Source organism: Gallus gallus, chromosome 5 (genome assembly GCF_016699485.2).
Source record: "Gallus gallus isolate bGalGal1 chromosome 5, bGalGal1.mat.broiler.GRCg7b, whole genome shotgun sequence".
NCBI classification, from domain to species: Eukaryota; Metazoa; Chordata; class Aves; order Galliformes; family Phasianidae; genus Gallus; species Gallus gallus.
Genome location: NC_052536.1, coordinates 50,004,896 through 50,026,428, shown reverse-complemented (window position 1 = coordinate 50,026,428; position 21,533 = coordinate 50,004,896). Strand labels below are relative to the sequence as shown.

Here is a 21,533-nt window from a genome sequence, read left to right as displayed (position 1 = left end):
ATCATTCCTATATGAATGCATGGTTTCTTTTAAAATATTTGTCTTTTGTTAGGAGTATGAGGTTTGTCAAATCAGCTGCTGGGTATTTTAGCTGGATATTAAAGCAAATACAAATGAGTTTAAGATTTATGTGACTATTAAGTTTCTGCAGGGACAAAGAAAGTAATATTTTAAATAATGAGTTCTAGATACTACTTTCCTATGTAGTAGGAGTCATTCGTAGACATTTTTTGTTTTATGTGTAGCAGATGTTTAACATATGCTTAAAACCAACTGTGGTTTTGAAAATCTGTTTTAACATTGTTCTGATTTTTGTTCTGTATATTTAAGTTCTGCCTTTTCTTGGCTGTTCTGTCCAGAATGGAGGACAGTGTCACCTAGGAGATTTCCAAGAAATATGAGCAAACAGTAGTGAACACGAGAAATCTGGAGTCTGTGGCTTGAGCTGAGCAGACTTTAAACCCATATTAAATAGAATGACCTATTTCTATCAGCAAGTTGGAGAAATTGCTAACAATGTATTGTAGGTTAAGGAGAGAGGTTAAGGTTTTCTCAAATATAGATAATGTGAGATTTTTCATCAAATAATGATACAGTTGAAGCATTTTTATCTGTTCTAAGAAACAGTTTGTTCATTTGCTCAAATAAAATTACCATTTTGTTAAAGATGCTAAGTAAAGTAACCAGATGACTTTTGTGATGTTAATTTCGAGATGATTTTATTATCAGGAGATAGCACATGGTAGTTGTATTTTTCTTTAATTCCCAATATTCTGGTTGCCTTTTCTGGGTTTAATTAGCTTGTTCATTTCCATTAGGCTAAAAAAAGGCATATGCTACTGTCATTGGATTCTTTAAAATGGATTTCTGCTATCGGCATGTTCCTGACCCAATTAAAAAATGCCAGGCGGAGCTGTGGCTAAGGCCGTTAAACTGGAAATAATGTCATCCATGTTGAGACCAGCAAAAAGTCTACTTTAAATAGAAGCATATTTTACTTTGTCTATTTAGAGTGTTATGCATGAATTTTCACACAAGTTTTTAAAATTGCCCATGTTATACATTGCACTAGAATTAAGTTTTATGGAAAACATACTTGCATTTCATCCAAGATGTATTGGATACAGAACTATTGTAGTAAATTCCCATATCTTCCTGTTGTTCCTGCTGTTCTTCTGAGGACAGGTACCAGTAGTATGCAATGGCTATTCTTATCAGAAACCTCTAGAGATTTAACTGAGCAAGTGAAAGCATCCTCTAAGCTATGTTCATTTGAATGAAGGCTGGGGCAAGAAAAGTTATGATGGCTTAAGAAAAGACTGATGGGTTTCTGCTGTTTTTGTTAAAGTTAGCACAGAAGAATTAAGAAATATTTTGCTAGAGTCAGCATGTAGAGGAAGCCATTATTTTCTTTCCTGCTTTGGTAAGTTGGTATCTCAGCAGCCAGAGCTGTAGCTCTTCCTTTCTTTTAAAGGCAGAACAGAGAAGGAAGATGCCGGAGTGGGCTACTGGGATGAGAGCTCCCTGCTTTGGGAAGGCTGAGACTTCTCAATGTCTTCATCCCAGTCTGGAATTGACTGGCTGGGGAGCACACTAACCTTGTTCATTTTACAGTTGTCAGTCTGCTGTGTTCTGGAAGAATGGTCATTTATGTAATACACTCCACTTCCTACTAAGTCTCAGACCTGCCAGTTCTGTTTTCATCACAAATGCATAGGTTTGGCAGCTCTATAAAGGTAAATTTCTAGTCTGGAGGAAAGTTTGGTATTGCCCTAGGAAGGAATGGCTGCCTGAAACTGTAATAGATTATGGAAAGTTGAATCTTCCTGTATGTGTTATAAATGAGAGTTTTTAATTTTCGTTTCTATGTAAGCATTTAAAGTCTTCTCAGGAGCAACTTGCAGTACCTTCAGAGTTTGTTGTCTTCCCTTATTAGGGAATAGTGCTTTCTTTTCACCATGGCAAAGTTGTGTGCCTCAGTGGTGAATCCCATGTGGGTAATAAAATCTTGAAATCAAGGCCCCAAAGGATTAAATGCTTTCTAATTCAGTTCTGATCTTGTTCTTTGTCTTTTTTTTTTTTTTTCCTGCTATCTCTGGCTTTTGATATGCTGATATTGCCCCAGCCATGGTAAAGAGTGTTTTCTTTCACTCTTATTCTGGCATAAGGTATGATTACCTTTACTTTTTTGGGAGTGGCATGTGTCTGTAGAGGACCGTGAGGACTGTTAAGGGATGGACTGTGTTTTAGCTAAGAAGGGAGTTTGGCCAAAATGCTCCTTACCTGTACTAGAATTCTAGAGTAGCAGCCTAACCTATGAAGTACAGAAAGAGTAGCTAGGTTTTGGGTAGGGTATATTTTGCATTATCTTTAATAACTGCTCTGTTTCGGCTTATTGGTGAAATAATATCCCTCAGTAGTGGATACAGGCAGGAAACCCTTCTGGGTAGCACTTCTTATAGCCAGAACCAGCCATCCTGAGGCCCAAGGCAGAAGCCAGAGTGCAGACTTCCTCACCCCTCTGCACACAGGCTGATTACATTTTATTTAGGTTATGTTGGATCTTGACAATTGGTGATTTAACCTCAGAACCACCTCTGACCATGATAACCATTAAAAATGCGGAGAAAGATGGACCTGAGTACTAAAAGAGTAGTAGTAGATTAAGGAATAAGAATAGAGGTAGTAGAAGTAAATTGCAGAAAGAAGGCTATAGAAAACAGGTGTAAAGTTCATTGCATGTGATTCATTGTGCAGGAATATCCATTGGAGAAGGTGGACTGTGTCCAGTTTCATGAGGCTTGAACCTACAGTCTCTAGTGCAGAGCTCTGGGAAGGGAGCTGTGTGAGAGATGGGTGTGAACACTTATCTATTCCTTTCCTCTTCTTAAGATAAGGGAAGATTATGACATAGTGGTTCTTGCAGACCTAGGGAAAGATCTGTGGAGACAGTGTGCAGGAAATGGTTGATAAATGCTTGTGTTGTTTGGGTTTTCTTTTTCAGTTAATTGGTTGAATTATGATCTGGCTACTTGAGTAGCTAGGGATTGCCAAACCTAAGCATGAGATTGCCAGTCATTATGGTGGCCTGTTAAGCTTTGGACAGCATTCCCAGGTGTGAGTTTGGTGGATTTTTTTTTTTTTCATGTTATTTTCAGAGTAGCTTTCTGTTTTTACAAATGCAAACTTAAAAAATCAAAGTATTTTTATGGCTGAGGCAGTGAGGCAGAGAAGTGCACAAAATCAAACCACATCCATATCACATTTTAAATTACAATTCTTTTTGAAAGGTCAGTCCCACGTCTTCTTGATTCCCCTTAAAAGATTAACTTCAGATGGAAATAAAGTCAAAAAACTATTGGAATCTGCCTTTATGCTTTGAATGTATGACTAAATACATTCTGATCGTCAAGGAATTAATTTGAGTTCAAATGCAATTTTTCTTTTACTGTTGCGGCTTTCCAGGGAGTATACCTTTTCCTCATAACTCAGAAGCAGGTAGACTGAGTAAAGAGAGACTGAGGAGTTTGTGCTGATGGACAGAACAACATTGTGTGAGGACAGAAATAAAGGAAGGAGGATCAAAAAAAATGAGCTTTCGGAGTGACAAGGCTAATGTGTAGAATGCATTATTAGGAGATTCTTCCTCTTAATTAAATATCTAAGGCATGACTTGCTTTGAGGCTGCTTATAAACTGGCTTCCAAACTATTTAATTACTACTGTTCCATTCATCTCACCTGTCCTGAAAATATTAATCATCAAATGGTAAAATACTAGCTTGTAGGAGGATAATGCCAGATGCTGAAGCTGCAGTTCATTACAAATTCTCTCTCTCATCATAACTTTTTTAAAGTGACATGCTAAATAAAATAAAGACCATTTTCTTAGAGATTTCTGTTGATCCTAAGAAATTAGGGAATATAGGTGTACTGCATTTTTGTCTGAAACATCTGCAGTAGTACCTCTGTGCCTAATAACGCAGTGTTTGCTCAACGGGATTTTATTAAGGTGTTCATCTCTGTGTAAATGCTTCTGTGAATCAATGAAAAGAAATTTACAAATCAGCAAAATTGTCTCCTTTGATGTATCACCACGTAGCAAATGAATCTGTGGAATCTGTAGGAGTAGATATTTGTAGTGGCTGCTCGGTACGTCCTTTAGAAAGCAGTTCTGTGGGAGGTAGGTTTCTGTTGCTGCAGGAAAAAGGAGGAGGTCTGGACCTTAAATGTAATAGGCTCGTGTTTGTTATGAAAGGTGAGTCACTTCATGTATGAAATTGTTAATGACTGGTATGAACATTGCAAACTTAAGAAACTGAGGAACCAACAACCTCATTAAGGAACTCAGAAAGTACGCTGATCCCTTTGCCTTGCATAACATGGGGTTCTGAAGAAAGGACTGGGACTGACTTTTTGCAGCAGCGGTGTTTGCATACAGCTTGTTACAAGCCAACTCAGCTAATAGGAGATGTTCAAAACAAATTGATTCAAATAGATCTCTGCAAGAGAAAGATTCGCTCATTTTCATACTTCTTCAAAAATGATGCTGTCCTCTTTTGGAGACCTGAAATCAGCTCCAGTCTTTCTGAAAATAATTGACTTGATGTTGAAGAGGAATTCTGCTTGATCTGTTCACTGTCATGTGGATGAAAAAGAAGAAACTCAGAGTGAAGCTACAGGTTTAAAACTTTGTTTCCTCAAATGGTTATTCTTTTCTTTCCTAGATGTTGTTTAGTTATTTAAAATGAAAAGGACAGGTATGGGTGTATTCAGTGAGGTAAACATAAAAAAATTTCTTGTAGGACATTTACGTGTAAATGGCTAATTATCAGTGTTTCTCATGGTCTTATGCTTTGCTCCATATAAAAGTTAGTTTTAGAGATTCCATTTTCTAAGTGCAATATTCTACTACAGTTAATAGGTTCTTTAAGAAGCTAGTATTAACATTCATCTTGTAATTTTTCTTCTATTTTACATAATACAAAATGATGCAGTACTTCTTTCTAACACTGTCAGATACACTTTCAGATATGCTTCTTTAAATCAGTAACAATCCTGAGCTTTTAGATCAAACTGTTTTTTGTTTCTGGTGGTTTTACAAACCAGTTCCTCGATGTCAGTGTACACCGAGGGTTACACATCTCATTTAGGAAATCTGTAATCTTTACTCAGTAAAATAGCTTTCTTACCTTGAAAAATGTTTGACCATTACACAGGTATCCCACTTCTTCAGTCTGGACGTATTTTTAAACAAGATTTCTTAGCAGTAAGGAGCATCTATTTCTTGGACAGTGCTGAAATGTACAAGTGCAAGCAGAAATAGAATGAGCTCTCAGTGTAAACTTAAATTGATAATCAAAGCAGAAAGGGGAGAAGCACTGGGAAGACTTTTCATAGACACAACTTGCATCAGACTATTTTTGAAACTGTATCTGTGCTGGAAAAATGCTACCTTTTTTTCTCCACTTTTTGTTTTAAAATCAGTGATCCAGTGGGTAGACTTCAGACCATTCTGAGCCCCTTTTAAGACTTACATATGGAGTCCAGCAGAAATTTATGTTCTTCTGGTGAAAGACCATGCCAAAGGAATGCAGCAGAGCATGAATATGTCCTAGGAGCAGCGTCTGGCTTTCCAATGTTACTTCAGTTTCTCAAGTGGTTTGGTTTGAGGGATGGCACTTGGAAAAATTTCCTTGTTTTCTTACCCATTTCAAGCCTTTCTGTCTGTAATTAAAAGTGAAATATTTCTCTGATATATTAGGTAGTGACCACAAGTGTACACAAGTTATTTGGCTTTAGAGAATGTTGTGAAAGGTTCTTGTCTCTCATAAGTAATGCTAATAGTAGAAGAAAACAACAAAAGCAGGCACTACTAAGTTCAGTCTTTTTTTAAACTGCTGTGTTGGCTCGCAGTGTTGAAATACAAAATGCTTACTGGAGTTCTGTTTTTGTTTCCTTGTTTTCCTCTGCCTGTAAATTTTCTAGACTGTGTTCCATTTTGTAAGCAGTCACTTGAAGAAGAGTTTTATTTCTCGATATATCCAAAACGTTTGATTCTTTTTACTTTTTTAACATTGCATTGACTGTAATGAAGGTAGGAAATCACGTAGTTTTAACTTAGTTTTCTAATAGGGTAGCCTTGTAGCTTCGTGAAGGTGCTGCATTACTTATTACAATGCACTAGTCTGTTTTTTGCAACGATCCAATCACCTGGCCAAATTCTGTGCTCATATCTTCAAGAGATGTTGGGTTATGTTGAACGTTCCAACTTTGGGGTGTAATTTTTCAAAGGCTGAAATTCTCTTTCAGGAAAATAATGTTCATTTCTTAAGGTTGTGGCTTTTTTATTTATTACGGTTTTTATACTGAGTAGCAAAGCAGGTATTTGCAACTGTCACCTTCTGTAGTTTGTCTTATTACGCCGTATGTTTTTGTGATTGCATGGTGAAAAAAGAGGTTGGAATAATTTAATGTAGGGGTTTGAATTAGTTATATTTGTCGGTGAAACAATGAACATAAGCAATGTGGTCAGTTTTAAAATGTATCGTATGGTCTCACACACTGGCATTGCAGTATGTGGATTTTAAATAATTTTCAGTAATGCCTCTCTACTTTGATTTTTTGCAAATAAATTGTTAGTTTTGAAATGCAAAAGGGTGATAGGGCTCCATTAATACCTATGGCCTTCCATAAAATGCCTTGAATGTTTACAATGTAGAAAGACCAGAGATTTCTGTTACATTTTTACAGTAATTGCCAATTGTCCTTCTTGTCTGAAACTTTCATTTTAGGAACAGTCCTCTGATTTTATTTCTTATCACTTCCTCCATTGTTATTTGTTGGTGTGTGGTTGATCTCTAAGAAAACTATCTTAGCTATTCCAACAGAGTTCAGATTTGCCAGTGTTAAATTTTCGTTTAACTTTTTCTTTCCTCCGTTTTGGCTTTCTCTACATCTTGCCTCAGTGACAAAGCTGTTGTCATTGGTTATAAGGATTTCTCTCTCTTTTTTAAATCATGAAGATCTCTAGTACACATTCAACTGATCCCAGAGCAGAACAGCATGCCCTGCCATGGAGCAACCTTTATTTGAAATCTTCCTGTGAGCTCCCAGCAAGACTTCTTGTCTAGGGTGACAGGCATTCTTCTTGATCCGTCAAACTAAGATTAGCAGCAAAACACATCCTGATGTCTTTAAATCATTAAGGCCATACAGAGAATCTTTCTGGGGGAGAGAAGAAAGCTTTTCAGAATGGCACTGTTTTTTCACTTCAATAAGTTGGATTTGGGGTGGGAGAAGGGATCTGAGGCTGGGGCCTTGTCTATTCATTCAGATTCTGCTCAGGCATCCAAAGGGAATCACCTTCACTTCAGTTCACTTCACTTTGTTCAGACTGTTTTTCATAAATTCTTATCTTAAATACTCCAGTTTGTCCAGAGAAGCTGTGGATGCCACATCCCTGCATGTGTTAAAGGCCAGGTTGACTGGAGTTTTGGGCAACCTGGTCTAGTGGAAGGTGTCCCTGCCCATGGGAGGGGGGTCAGAAATACTTCATTTTTGAAGTCCTTCCAACTCAAACCATTCTGTGATTCTGTGAAGTTTTGCTGTCTTACTGTGTGAACTTCAAGACAGCCTTTAACTGTGGGTTCTCTTGTATTTGTCCTACGGTAGGTAAATAATGCTAACCACCGGTTAAAGCTGCCAGGGCATTTACACTGAAAATGTTAGGAAAGAAGATTTGGGTTCCAATTTCTGCTTAGTATACCTACTTACACGTCTGTTATAGTACATGCAGTATCAACAGATGCCAATTTTACACAGCATCTTAGGAAAGAAAGTTAAATGTAAGATGAAGACCTTTTACTGTTCTTTGTTTCTTAGTGTTCCCTTTCCTCTCCTTTTCCACTTCTTGCTTTTTTTGCTCTGAGGTTCCTTATTCCCTACTAGGTATCTGTCATTTTTCATCCTCTAAGAGCAGGGAATGAGGCATTAGCCTTCTCTATCAAGGAAAATTTTAGTATCAGAACTTTTCATGTATTGACATAACATTTTTTGGTCTACAGGTTGGGAACCCACGTGTTGAGCTCACTCTTTCTGAACTTCAAGATATGGCTGCCCGACAACAACAGCAGATTGAAAACCAACAGCAAATGTTGGTTGCTAAGGTAATTAACAGCAAACAAAATATGGAGATTTGTAATAAGCGCAATTTACTTAAACATATGCAAACGTAAGTCTACTTGGATATAGAAAATACACTAATTCCTTTTAGATAAGCTAAAGAAGCTTGAGAAATCTGTTGTTTTGCCAGGTTAATTTTAGCTAGGCAATGTAAAAACATTTCACTGTAAATGATAGCATGTCAAATGATAATGTGTCAAGCCAATAGTTATGTATCCTGGTAAAAAATATTGTTAGATTTTGTCTTTTACATGAGGCTCATTTTGTGATCCGTGGCAGATTGCACTCGACTCTGTGTTCATCTCTACTAGCTCATTCACCTCATGGTATGGTATGGTAACAAATGTGAGATACCATTTCATATATATTCATCTATTATGTTTTCAAAATCTATGAGATGTGAGAATCTGAATAGATTTTTCAGAGTGGGGAGAGAGTTTAATGTTTTTGACATAGTTCAGGTAGTGCAGAATGCAATGTGCATTGGATGCTTGGAGTACAATGCAGCATCTTTTAAAAGGAATCAATATAACAATTCTGTTGTTCTTTTTTTTTTAATGAAACTAATATAGGAAACAGAAATATTTCCACTATGTGTCCAACGGGAGGACTGTTTTTTAGATCTGAAACATTCTCTCAGTAGATCAGCTTGTTTAGACTGGTCTGTTTGGGTGTATTTTGTATACTTTGTGAAGCTTCATAACAGTTATGGAAAGTTCCTTTTACTACAGCAAGAAAAGGGTTAATAGCAGCAGAAACCAGATGCCAGAGGACAGACAGTTCTGTCTGACTGTTCAGGCCAGGGCTTCTTTTGCATGTATATGTAAATTTGATATTTGGTCTAAAAACTTCTGTATTTCTGTGCTTTAAAACAAGAGTTGAGAGGATTTTTTTTCCACAGGAAGACCGATGTCTATTTTAACTAGATACAACTTTTTCTGATTTCTGGAAAGCAAGAATGAACAAACAAATAACATTAACCAAACGCTCACAAAAAACCACCAATCATAGTGATGAGTTTTACTAAGAACACTTTTTTTTTTATCAATAAATGGGCAATAAGTACTTCTTGTCTAAAATCTTATTCTGTTAGGAGCAACGTTTACGTTACCTGAAGCAACAGGAGCGTCGTCAGCAGCAGTCTGTTTCAGAGAGTGAAAAGCTTCAAAAACTTAAAGAACGCGTTGAGACCCAGGAGACAAAGTTGAAAAAAATCCGTGCCATGAGAGGACAAGTGGATTATAGCAAGATCATGAACGGCAATCTGTGTATGTGAAATGTCTAAGTGTTTTTATTTATTTCATTTTCTGTTTACTGTATATCGGGTATAGTGGTGTGTATGCTAACAGGATTTCAGATGGAATGTTTATTTGTCATACAGAGGGTGCCATGCTTCTAGAAAATTTATACATGGTGTAAATTCTTGTACAGAATAAGTGATCAGTAACTATTATAAACATCAACAAATCCCCAACACATTGTAAGTATTTAAATGTTTATATATTCTAGGTTTAACACTAGTGTGTTGTACTTGCCAATACCTATAGAATTGTAAATTAATACTCTCCTCTACTTGTTTTTTTCTATTATTATCTCATTCATTTTAGCAACTGAAATTGAGCATATAAGTGCCATGTTCCAGGAAAAGCAGCAGGAGCTACAAGCTGCAGTATTAAAAGTGGATCAACTTACCCAGCAACTGGAGGACTTAAGGAAAGGGAAACTGAATGGGTTTCAGTCTTACAATGGACAAGTAACAGGACCTGCAGCAGTCGAATTAAAAAAATTGTATCAAGAGCTACAGGTAAGTAACAGAGAGACAAGATTAAAATGACAGATGTAGATTAAGAAAACCCACCCTTATGGATGGGGGCCTTTGGTACTACAGTCTTATAAAACTGGTGTGTTGGGATGTTATTAATGTGTAAGGTCATGGCTATGTAAGAAATTAACATGAATTAACATTTTAACAAAATCATCAAAAATATAAGCTGCACTGTATTCACCTGCTACACTACAGTGAACTGTAGTTGCACGGTATTCACAATATACACTGTACTGCTAGCATACATCTTTCTCAAAAAATACCGGTTCATCTTAAGTGTAGTTTTCACATCAGTAATTAAATATTCATTCACACTGAAGTTTTGTCACTTTTTGGTAGAAAATTTGCAGAGTAATTAATGTTCCAATGTATCAGCACTGGAGATTTAAAATTTTTTCACATACTCTACTGTGACATGGCAGCAGATCTAATATATATTTAGCATTTAAAAATAATTTAAATTTCAAGATAAGTCTAACTTTATTTCTTTACATGAGCAAATATATCATACCAGATAATCTGTCTCACATTTTCAGAAATTAGAAATATAGGTCCTTTTTTCCTCCTTCAGTTTATAAAAGGTGTATCTGCTTTCCAAGTATTTCTAAATGCAAAGATGCTCAATTGATTCAGATTTCTTCCTTGTGCTTCATAATGATCCCATACACATTCATCAAGACTTAAACTTGCCTCAGGATTTTATTTTTTTTTTAATATGGAACGGTTACCATTGAAGGTATGAAAAAATGCCAATGGGAACACAAAAAGAAATTATAAAGGATGTCATGGTTGATTTAAACTGTAAGGTAAACTATAAAGGTAATTTATCCCCCAGTTTGCTGGAAACCTGCTTTGGAGGTTTCAGTTTAATTTCCATGTAGAGAGGAAAATCTGCATCTAGTCCTTGCAGTTCAGTTAACTTCCCATCCACTCATCCAATTTTCACATGGAACTGGATATTGAATCAATAGCATAATTACTGTCAGAAGTTTTATCCCACTTAACATTTCAGTGATATTCAAATGGTCACTGTGGCTAAATGTAACTTTTAACATACATTTTTTTTTAAACTAAATATTTTGTTGTGGAATTGATTTATTAAATGTATTTATGCCTAACGCTTCAATCCAGCTGGTATCAATTAGATGCATTCTACATATTTTTAGTAGGTGCCCATTGTCTTATTAGGACATACTTTTACTGTTTTCTTGTAATGGTTGTTCATGTAATCTGTGTGAAAGCATAAAATCAGAGATATCAGAACACACCTGATCCAAGCTGTCTCAGGTTTTTTAACATTTGTATTAAAAACAAACTTGGCAACAGACAAAACGAAGTAACTATCCTAAAAGCGTGTCTTTGTTTGTTTATTTAGATTAGGAACAGGCTTAATCAGGAGCAGAACTCCAAGCTCCAGCAGCAGAAGGAACTCTTAAACAAACGTAACATGGAAGTGGCAATGATGGACAAGCGAATCAATGAGCTGCGTGAACGACTATACAAGAAAAAAGTTGAGGCACGTCAAAAAGAAAACATTCCTGTAAGATAAACTATTAAAAGGGCCACACTTTAGTTTGTCAGCAGCCTATTAAAACTATGTAGACTACATAGCATGTCACTTTTTCCCAGCTAAGTAGCGAGCATTTTAAAACTATTTTAAGGTTTTCCACAGATATGAGAAAACTGTTGGACGGAATGTACCTCCTTTTATTTTTCTTTATGTTACAGACCATACTGTATTAAAATTTATAGTAGCTTAGATTTGTAGAAAGGGAAGTATGATTATGGGCTGTACTTCAAAGCATAACAGGATAAAAAGGTGGGTTGTTCTTCCTTTGTTTTTCCCTGAAGCAGAAAACTTACAAAAATGCGACTGGTCTGATGACATTAGTCCTAATAGTTGTCTGAGACTTTGACTAGAAATCGGTTGCAAAGTAGACCATTCCTCTAGGGATTACAGAGATCACTTCTGGATTCCCACATGAATTCCCAGTTGGCAGTGTTGACTTAAAAAAGAAAATAATAATAATAAAATCGATCAATTTGCCCAGGAAAGGTACGATGTAAAGAGACTTTATACAGTAACAGTCTTCCTCATGTAAAGTACTGAGAAATTTAATTTTTCAGGAGTTGGTTTTAGGGAATAAAATTTGGTTTTCTAGTTCAATTTTTACATAGAAGCATTAAGTATAGTAATTTATTTAAAGTGAATTAGCTACAGTGCGCGGTTGTAGGTAATTAAATGTAGACCTCCAGTTCATGAATGAATGCCTAAATTAAATGGAAGTTCACGTTTCAATTTCTCTGACTTTTAGTTGAATCGTATTAATGGAACTTCATCACCCCAGTCATCTCTGAGTGCTTCAGGAAGGGTGGCAGCAGTGGGACCGTACATCCAAGTTCCAAGTGCTGGCACTTATGCTGTACCAGTAGATCCAGTCAAACCACAGTCTCTCACCGTTGCTTCTAGCTCAACACATGGAAGATCAAAATCTGGTAAGCGTTTAAGTGTGATATATATTAATATACATTGTTTGGAAAGGAGTGATAAGGAAAAGGAGTAATCCTGGGAGATACTGTTCTGGAATAATCTTTATAGCAGTAGAAGTAACATCGTATGTCATCAGTACTTTTCTCTGGAATGGGCACTGCTCATTTGATATGAGCCATTTTTACTTCAGTCCATGAGTTTGCCGTAGGAAAAGGGGAGTATTTTCTTTGCAGTTTTACTTGGTGGTATACCAATAAAAGGAGCACATGTTCCCTTACGGATTCTGTGAATTAACTGCTCTGTCTTTAATACTTTTTTGAATAGTTTGTGTGTTTGATTATTGTAATGAAATAACTTTGTGGCAAACAATACTGTAAACAACTCTTTATGGTATGTTGCTTTTTATCAAGTAAACCAAAGCTACTGAACAAGTAGAAATAATATTACTTCTCAGAAGCAGACTAAATAGGAAAATGTAATAAAACTATGTGAGGCGTTTGTTTCAACTGAGATAGGAGAATCTGTCGTTATTGAAGCATTTCTGACATGGAATTATGTTAGTATTGATGCTGTTCATTCGTATTTATCTTCATTAATGATAGAGAGGTTCCTCCAGAGACGTAACTGATATCTGAAATTGCTTCCCATGTCTCCCATAAATAGTCTATTTATTTTGTGAAGTAGAAAACAATTTTTGTTTTATGTTAGAGACTGACAAAAGCAGATCATGCCATTTTTGCCTTAAGATTCCATTTTTGTAAAGCACACTTGTGTGGTCACATCTTAGCAAAATCGTAATTCTTAAGACGTGGCTAGCTTCATATGCTTAATACAAATAAATACAATTACTGGTTTATCCAATATATTGATTTATATATTTAAATAAACATGCATAATACAAATAAACATTCATGATTCTATTGATCTTAACCACAGGACTTGATCTCTTAGGAGAGATCTGAAAATAAGGTAAGGGATGACCACCCCAGCAAAGCTTTTGAAATACTCACATGCATTCCAGTACTTAAAACTGGACACTCCACCAAAGTTTGCAGCATGGTTGCAAACAAGGAGGCAGATCTGAACCTCCAGCAAAAGCATGTTTTCCATTGATGTTAGTAATCTACAGATATCTTCAGTTTGATAGAAATCTAATCTCTGCAATTTTATGGAAAAATCTTAAGAATATAGAAGGATTTCATTTGAGACTAAAAGGGCAGAATTGCAGCCATCTGGGGTTTGGACATGTGGATTCCTCCCCTATATATAGAAGGAACAGTTTATAACTTCTAAGTTGACCAACAAGAAATAATTCACCAAATATTAGCCTTGCAAGATACAGATATCTACTTGTAGACCTAATTTACAAGGTTATGAGATCTGTGAATGAGAACTTGATTTTTGTAAAAGTAATTGTTCAACCTTAGGACTGATTTTGTGTTTATTATTCTGAATATACCTGAAGAATGTCACATGATAGATTTATATAAGGAGAATTATGTATTCTCCCAGGAAGAAGAATAGTTGAGATTTTTTTTTTCCAACTGTCATGCTTTTATTTGTCATTGTCTGAGTGCTCCTGTTCTAATTTCTCCATTGTCATTGTTATAATTTCTCCACCACTTTTTTTTTCTTTCTTTTTCTGTGTAACTGGATCTGCCTTGGTGTGTCCAGTAGAAACAGACTGGGGGTGTGTGAAAAAATCTCCAGACACCTGGAAGGTTTCTGATTTAGACATAATAGCGGATCCTATTCTGTCACCTCCCACTTCTCTTCAGTCTGCCGTTCACAATGTCATCCGTCTGGCACCTACTGTCTTTGACACCCAGCACTGTGAGTCCGTAGAAGATCTTTGGCTAGCTAAGAATTCAGTTTTTAATATGGTCATCTGAGCTCTTGCATACAGATGCATATTAACCAGCATCTTAAGAACCTGTGTTGTGATGTGCAGTAGATGCTGTTGAAATGTAAAATTGTTTAGATGTTGCTTTTCACCATTGAAGGAAAGGGATCTGCAGCAAATTCATTCTTACACTACTGCAGTAGCATACTAGGGATGAGTTTTCTTCACTGAAAAATCCTTGGGGAAAAAATGACAAGAAAAATTGTGGCAATCAATCAGCAAAGCATATTTTACTGTATCTCAGATTAGACAGATATAACACATACATGTTTCACTTCAGTTATTCTATGCGAAGTTTAAGAGTTTCTGGGTTGCACTGGCCCCAAAGGTCAGTGGGATAAAAACTCACCTTCTCTAAGTCAGTAGCAAGAATCTTGCTGACTTAAATAGGATAAAAATGCTATTACTTGGTTTATGCTTCACTTGTTGTAGTAAGTATAATGGAACTGGACCTACGATAATTTTTAGGTAAAATCAGAGAAAGTATACAAGAACTTTTGTGTGTATTTGTGTCACTGTCTTATTTATGTAAATAGAAAAGTGCTTGGTGGGAGTTGAAACGCACTGGGTGCTAGGTAGTCTTAAAAGCAGGTAGACAACAGGATACATTTGGAAGACAAAATGAAACCTATTTGTTGAAATGGCTATGGGAGAGCTAAGAGCAGGAACTCGTTAGGACTTGCAAAAGGGTGTTGCCATCAGATGGGTAAGTGTGTCTGGGAGCTGCTCAGCCAAACCAAGGACAGGAGTCAGTTGCTGTTTGGTTGCCTCTTGAGCACCTATCACAGCCTCTGGCACAGTGCACTGCAACTGGAGATTGCAACAGCAGCTTGGTACAGCATGAGATCAAGCTTGGGTTGTGGGAATTTCTGAAAAGTGTGCTCATACAAAATGCAAGGTAGTTGCAAGTTTGCCAGATGATTATAAGGATGCAAAGATGGGAACAGTTACACTTAGATGTTCATATACCAAAGAACGAAACAGAGAAGTCAGAGGAAAGAGAGTCTGAATTTATTTACAGTCTGTTACTTCAGAGTTCAGGGATGATCATATCTGGAAAGTGAAGAATTGCAAAAATACTTTGTGTAACTGTCTTTCTAGCGGCGTGTGAGCTTATATATACAGGTAAGAGAATTGAATTCATGAGGATTTTTGCTGTTGTTTCTCTAAGTGCGAAGTCTAGGGCTAAGGACACTTACTACATTTATGGAGTGTTTTGTACAGTAAAAGTTAATTCTAGATGGAATTTTTAAAATTGCCGTTATTCAGGGTAAAAGTGTTTGGGCAGTCTTATCTTTTCGTCTGGCTCTTGATAACCAGATGGGTGGTATGAAACAAAGGAACAGCAACAACAACAAAAAACTTGTTGATGGCTCAACACGTTCTGTTCCTGGATACTGCATTGCATCACTTCCTAACAGTTTGCCACTCTGAAAAGTGATTTGTGGACTACATACTATATTCTCAGTGTTAATACTATTTAAATGACCAGCCACAAAAATAGTCCTGCTCCAAAGTAGTTCTTTCTTGTAGCTGAAACATAATTGATCTTAATTTGAAAGGTTAGTGGAATATTATATATGTGCAGACCGTTCCTTGGAATTGCGAATGGTTAAAAAGTAGTATGGTAGCTCATATGCAAAGGTATAACTTTTATTTTTTGTTCATTTAAAGGTAAACGATATGATTGGAACATGTCTATACATACTTTGTATGAGCTTATAGAGTGAATTTACATTCATATAGTGAAAAACTGGGTAGCAATTGGCCAGAAGTCTTCAGCTTGTCGTTTCAGTAGGGGGAAGAAATGTGATGCTCAATAAAGAGGATAAGGCTCATGTGTAGAAAATAGACTGCCGAAGCTATATTCAGTGTAATTAGAGTATTTCTTTGCATCTTGTTCTTAGACTGCCATCTATACTAAACAGAATGACACAGAATCCTAGAAATAGTCTTGCTGATTCTGTTTTCTAAGTGCTTAAAACTGAAAATAAACAGGAAACGTTGTCATTAAATACCAGGTTTTTATTTGACCTTGTCTTACTATGGGGTCCAGAAATCTCAGTAACTCTCCCCTCACCTTAGTTGTTATCCTCTAGTGAAGTTAGGTATGTGTTACAGGTTGTCGTTACAAAGTGCTCTATTAAGGTAAATGCAGGCAATAGGGAAAGAGAAGTGATCCCGATCTCCTCAGAGAAATATGAAGCTTAATCTTTCCAAGGGAGATCAAAGCCTTAGAATATCTAACCAAGGATCTGTGTAGTTACTGTAAAACAGATCTAAGTAAGATGATTGAAACTCGCTTGCTTGGGAACAGAAAGCAAGTAGTCTGCTGCAGTTAATAAAGTAACATATCGAAGCATCTAGGGTTCATTAAGGATCTGTTGCCTCAGTTTACATACAGCTATGCATGATTTCTTTGCATGCATTGAAGATGAAAGCCCATGACTTGTATCTTGGCACTGTGACTTCTTGTCAGATGACTTTAAACATTTCTTTTAAAATTAAGTCTCTGAGGCAGTGCTGATCAGGTGAGTACATAGAGGGGAAAAAACAAAAGGTAAGTTAACAGTCACTTCCAGTAGAGGAATGTATGCCTTTGTACAGCCACATTCTTGAGATGAGTTTTTGTTTCCTGTTATGAGTCAGTGAATCCAGTAACAATAGTTTGAATTCGGCATAAGTTCACACAGAGCTTACATAGATTTAACATGTGGTGTAATTTAACAGTGTTTCTGGTTGGTACTTCAACAAATATGTTGAAGTGCTTCTGTGAGGACTCTTTTTTTTTATTATTTTCTGAGCTAAGTTTGCCTATTTTATATTATATTCTACTATTAAAATAGAATGAATGTGCAACACTGACACAAAAAATTTAACCGTCTTTTCTTCTGTAGAATTTTTGTTACAATTTGAATGCCAAAGGGCAGCACACATCATGTTAAATAGAGCAACCGGGCTTTCAGTATTGATTTCTGAATCAAACATAACAATTCATCTGATTTCTAAAATCACATTAATCCTATTGTAATCTAACTTGTTCAGTTTTACATGTTGCTTTGCTTCTTTACAATGGTTGTATCATAAATCTAGTGTTTTCATCTGTTTTCAAGCTAATGATGGAAACTGGCCGCTACTTAAGCAGAGCTCAGCCCCTGTGGTAAAACCCCCTCAGATCTCCAACGCAGACTGGAAAGAATCGAGCATGGATACTGCTTTAAAACAAGGAACAATATCCAGTCAACCTTTGCCAACTTCAGCATTAGGAAGTACTGATAAGCTGGTGAGTTTCCTTCGTGGTGTATTTATAGATCTGTTTTGCTAAAATCATGAACCTTTGACTTCTATAGCTGAACTTGCTTCACGTATCTACACACTTCCCTTCTGATAATTACTTAAAATGTTACGAATGAATTACCTTTGTATTTCTGCTTTTCCTTTCTTACCACATTACAATTCATGTTTTGTTTTGGGTTTGTTGTTTTTTTTTTTTCCAGTTTAGTATTTTGTGTTCCTTCCTGTCCTCTCACGTTTCTGGTCTCCTCTTTTCTCCCCCTTTGCTCATCCTAATCATCCTCCCCACCTTCCTATTTTTCCAATTCAAATATTTTGTTGCCGTTATTCCTTGACGTAGATTATCGCTTCTTCAACATGGTCTTTAAAGAATATAGACCTTGTCTTTACATTGTTTTGTTAAACCGTCAATATTATCACACTATGCATTATCAAACTTATTATCAAATAGGTACTGATATCTAGAAGCTAGAACTGGTCATTTAGGCTTTGAAAGTATTCAGATGGTTCTGGTTTCCTGTTAATTTATTATAACTGAAGATGCTTTTAAACAGGAAGTTCTTGTGGTAAATTCAAGTAGAATTGTGTTAAGGAACACAGAGTATTTGTATTGACTCCTTTGCTGCCACACAAGATGGTTAATCTGTTCTGTTGAATGGGGAGTAGTCTTCCTCACAAGTGTTTTATGTAATTAAGTGGTACATAGTTTTTTTATTGTTCTTTTATAGGGTCTTGACTTGGGGAAAGTGCCGCCAACAATTCCCGGTGTAAGCAAGCAGTTGCCTCAAAACTATGGGACCTATCCAAGCCCAGTTCCCTTAGGAACAGGTTCTACAAATTCTCTAGAAAGAAGGAAGGATGGCAGTCTGCCCAGACCCGGAACCAGTATAGCGAATCGACAAAGGCCTGTTCCGCTTCCGCTGCCAAGCAACGTACATCAACCCAGTTCCTCACAACAAATCCAGCAGAGAATTTCTGTACCTCCTAGCCCTACTTACCAACCCTCTGGACCCCCCTTGTTTCCAGGAGGAGATGGCAGGCCAGAACTTCCTTTAACTGTGGCTATCAGACCTTTTCTAGCTGACAAAGGATCAAGACCTCAGTCCCCCAGAAAAGGGCCACAGACAGTGAACTCCAGTTCCATCTACTCAATGTATCTTCAGCAAGCAACACCACCAAAGAATTATCAACAAGCTGTATATAACACCTTAAATAAGTCAGTAAAAGCAGGTACAATATATGTTGCTTTACTTTTTACCTTTGTAGTAAGTGATTAAAATATTGAACTTAGTTTACATATCAGTATAAATCACATCTTGTTTGAGAATCCTGTTAAAATTTACGTGAAAAGTTATTTTTGTATGCAGTATGGCAACAAAAAAATACCTTTTATTTTCAGGGTGACAAGTAAGCATACATTGAGTTACCTTTTATTTAAAACAAAATACCATTAGAACAATACGTCTGGATAGTCTTATCTATTTTTTTTTTTAATAGATAAGTTGAAAAAATCACGAGTAGAGAGCTGAATATTTGTTTTTGTTTTGGTAGATTCAATGTAATTTTCGTTCTGTTCTGATGTCAAACAAGTAGCAACAAAGCCATACAGTGTATTTGCATATATTTCATTATGTAATTTGAAAACAGTTCTTCACTGTATTCCATCTTTTTTTTTTTTTCCTTCAGTTTATGGAAAACCTGTCCTACAGTCTGGTTCAACTTCTCCCTCGCCACTGCCATTCCTTCATGGCTCTTTGCCTGCCCAGATTTCTTCACAGCCACAATCTCAGCCTCAGACTGATGTCTCTGAAAAAGATCAAGAGCTGGAAAATGCTCCACCATCCAGTGAAAACAGCAATGTGGAAAACATTCCTCGCCCTCTCAGTCCTACTAAGCTCACACCTATTGTGCATTCACCCCTGCGATATCAAAGTGATGCTGACCTTGAAGCTCTGCGAAGAAAATTGGCCAATGCTCCTAGGCCATTAAAGAAGCGTAGTTCTATCACTGAACCAGAAGGCCCAAGTGGACCAAATATACAAAAATTATTGTATCAACGCTTTAATACTCTTGCTGGAGGAATAGAAAGTGCCCCTTTTTATCAGCCAAGCAATCCCCAGGACTTCATAGGTATCTTAGCAGATGTTGATAACGGTAACGCTAGTACCAATGGCAATATTGAGGAACCTATTTCTGTGCAACCTACAGTTCCCCTTCCTGATGAGCCACCCCCTTCATCAGATGCCAATGATAATGAATTACCTTCTCCTGCTACTGAGGAACTGATAAGCACTGAAACTACAAATCAAACATCTGAGACAACTGAAGATAACAACAACAACGTTGCTATAGTTCCTTCTACCGAAGAGTCGTCCAGTCCCACGCCAGAGGTCAGCTCTCCAGCAGAAGAGGAAGCTCCTTTGCAACCTGCTCTTCCTCCTCCACTTCCTCCAGTAAGTAACTAAAAAAGGACAAATTTGAGTACTACAGAATTAACTGCGTGCTTAAGCATAACTGGAAGAGGCTGAGCTTATGCTAACTGGCATACTTGCACTTGAAGTTTTGTGATACCAAAATAAGAAAAAATAAAGGTGCTCCAATAGTATTCTGATAGAACAGGTTCTTTACAAGTCTGCCTGTTTAATAGGGAAAATAAATGCACAAACAACATGAGGTTGTGTATGCGATTTAGGCAATAGAACTTATTTTGGGATATACTCATCATAGAGCTAATGCTGCTAGATGAAGCACCATTAAAATAATTTTTAATTTCCCCAGGGCTACAAAGATAACTGTATGAACCAATGGGTAAGCTACTGCAGTGGATATTCTTAATTTGCATACAAGCTGAAACTGCTATTCTGGGAGAAGTGTGCTCCTTTTCCCCTCTCAGTAGAGGCTAGGGCTGACAAATCTAACAGCAACACAGCTGACTTGTTCTAGCAGAGATCTTTTTTCTAATGGATTGTCTCTATTTGAATTGCTTTCAAAGTTCCTCCTCCAGCTGCACCCAAATGTTTTAAATACTAGTTGACTTTGTTGTTAGCAAAGTCTACAGCATATGGAGAATCGAAGGTAGGGAGAAAACTGTAATTTATTCTTAGTTGTTAATATGACTCACTGTAACACTGATTTCAAGGCACATCTCCACTTCTCGATTCACCTGGAGCTTCATAGATTCTTCTGCAAAGAGCTTACATTCTTTTTATAACTTGACTGCAGTGTGCACAGGGCTTTGTCTGAATTTTGCATGAGGATGTGTGGGCCAAGACACTTCTGGAAGAATGGAATATGTTGGCAACACACATTGTTCATACTGTGAGAGGTTTATTTTTTTTTTTAAGTAATATAGCCATACTAATAGGAGAAAACAAGTCTGGTGATTCTGCAGACTTAAAGTACTCCACAAAGCTCTCATTAGTAGGTTTCTTTCTGAAAAGTAGCAAAGACACGTGTGGATTACACATTTATTCTCAAAATGCATTTAAATATTTCAAATCTTGAGAATGTTTCTTCAGATTATACCATCTTGAACGTTACAGAAAAGAGCTTCATAGACTTTCTTTCTCCCAGCAAAGCTCTTTGTTACTGAGCTGCTGCTGACGCTTCTGCTAATTCAAGGGAAAACTTCCTTCCTCGTGCTTAATTGTGTCATGCTTTCTAATCTAAGCTAAAGGTTTGACAGTGCTTCAGACCATCCACCAGAGACACATTCAGCTCACGTTACACACAATTAGGATTGCGGTGCTCAAAAGCCATTGGTTTGAGTACTTTGTTCCTTGTACTCATTGGCTTTAAATAGGAGTAGCTGGATTATGTTGGCATGCTTTCTAATTGT

General features: G+C 36.7%; 1 protein-coding gene across 16 annotated transcripts in view; it reads left to right on the top strand.

Annotated features, from left to right (window-relative positions):
* PPP1R13B (protein phosphatase 1 regulatory subunit 13B) overlaps positions 1-21,533 on the top strand; it is a 64,066-nt gene that overhangs the window by 37,921 nt on the left and 4,612 nt on the right. For 4 of the 16 annotated variants that reach the window (XM_015287839.4, XM_004936380.5, XM_040701307.2 and 1 more), the window contains 9 exons: positions 8,065-8,166; positions 9,276-9,450; positions 9,790-9,986; positions 11,383-11,547; positions 12,323-12,503; positions 14,173-14,331; positions 17,515-17,684; positions 18,424-18,925; positions 19,382-20,148. In XM_015287839.4, coding sequence (XP_015143325.1) covers positions 8,065-8,166; positions 9,276-9,450; positions 9,790-9,986; positions 11,383-11,547; positions 12,323-12,503; positions 14,173-14,331; positions 17,515-17,684; positions 18,424-18,925; positions 19,382-20,148 — 2,418 coding nt within the window. Of the gene's footprint in view, positions 1-4,323; positions 4,681-8,064; positions 8,167-9,275; positions 9,451-9,789; positions 9,987-11,382; positions 11,548-12,322; positions 12,504-14,172; positions 14,332-17,514; positions 17,685-18,423; positions 18,926-19,381; positions 20,149-21,533 lie in introns of those variants that run through there. The other 12 variants (XM_040701312.2, XM_421392.8, XM_040701310.2 and 9 more) reach the window with 7 other exon arrangements.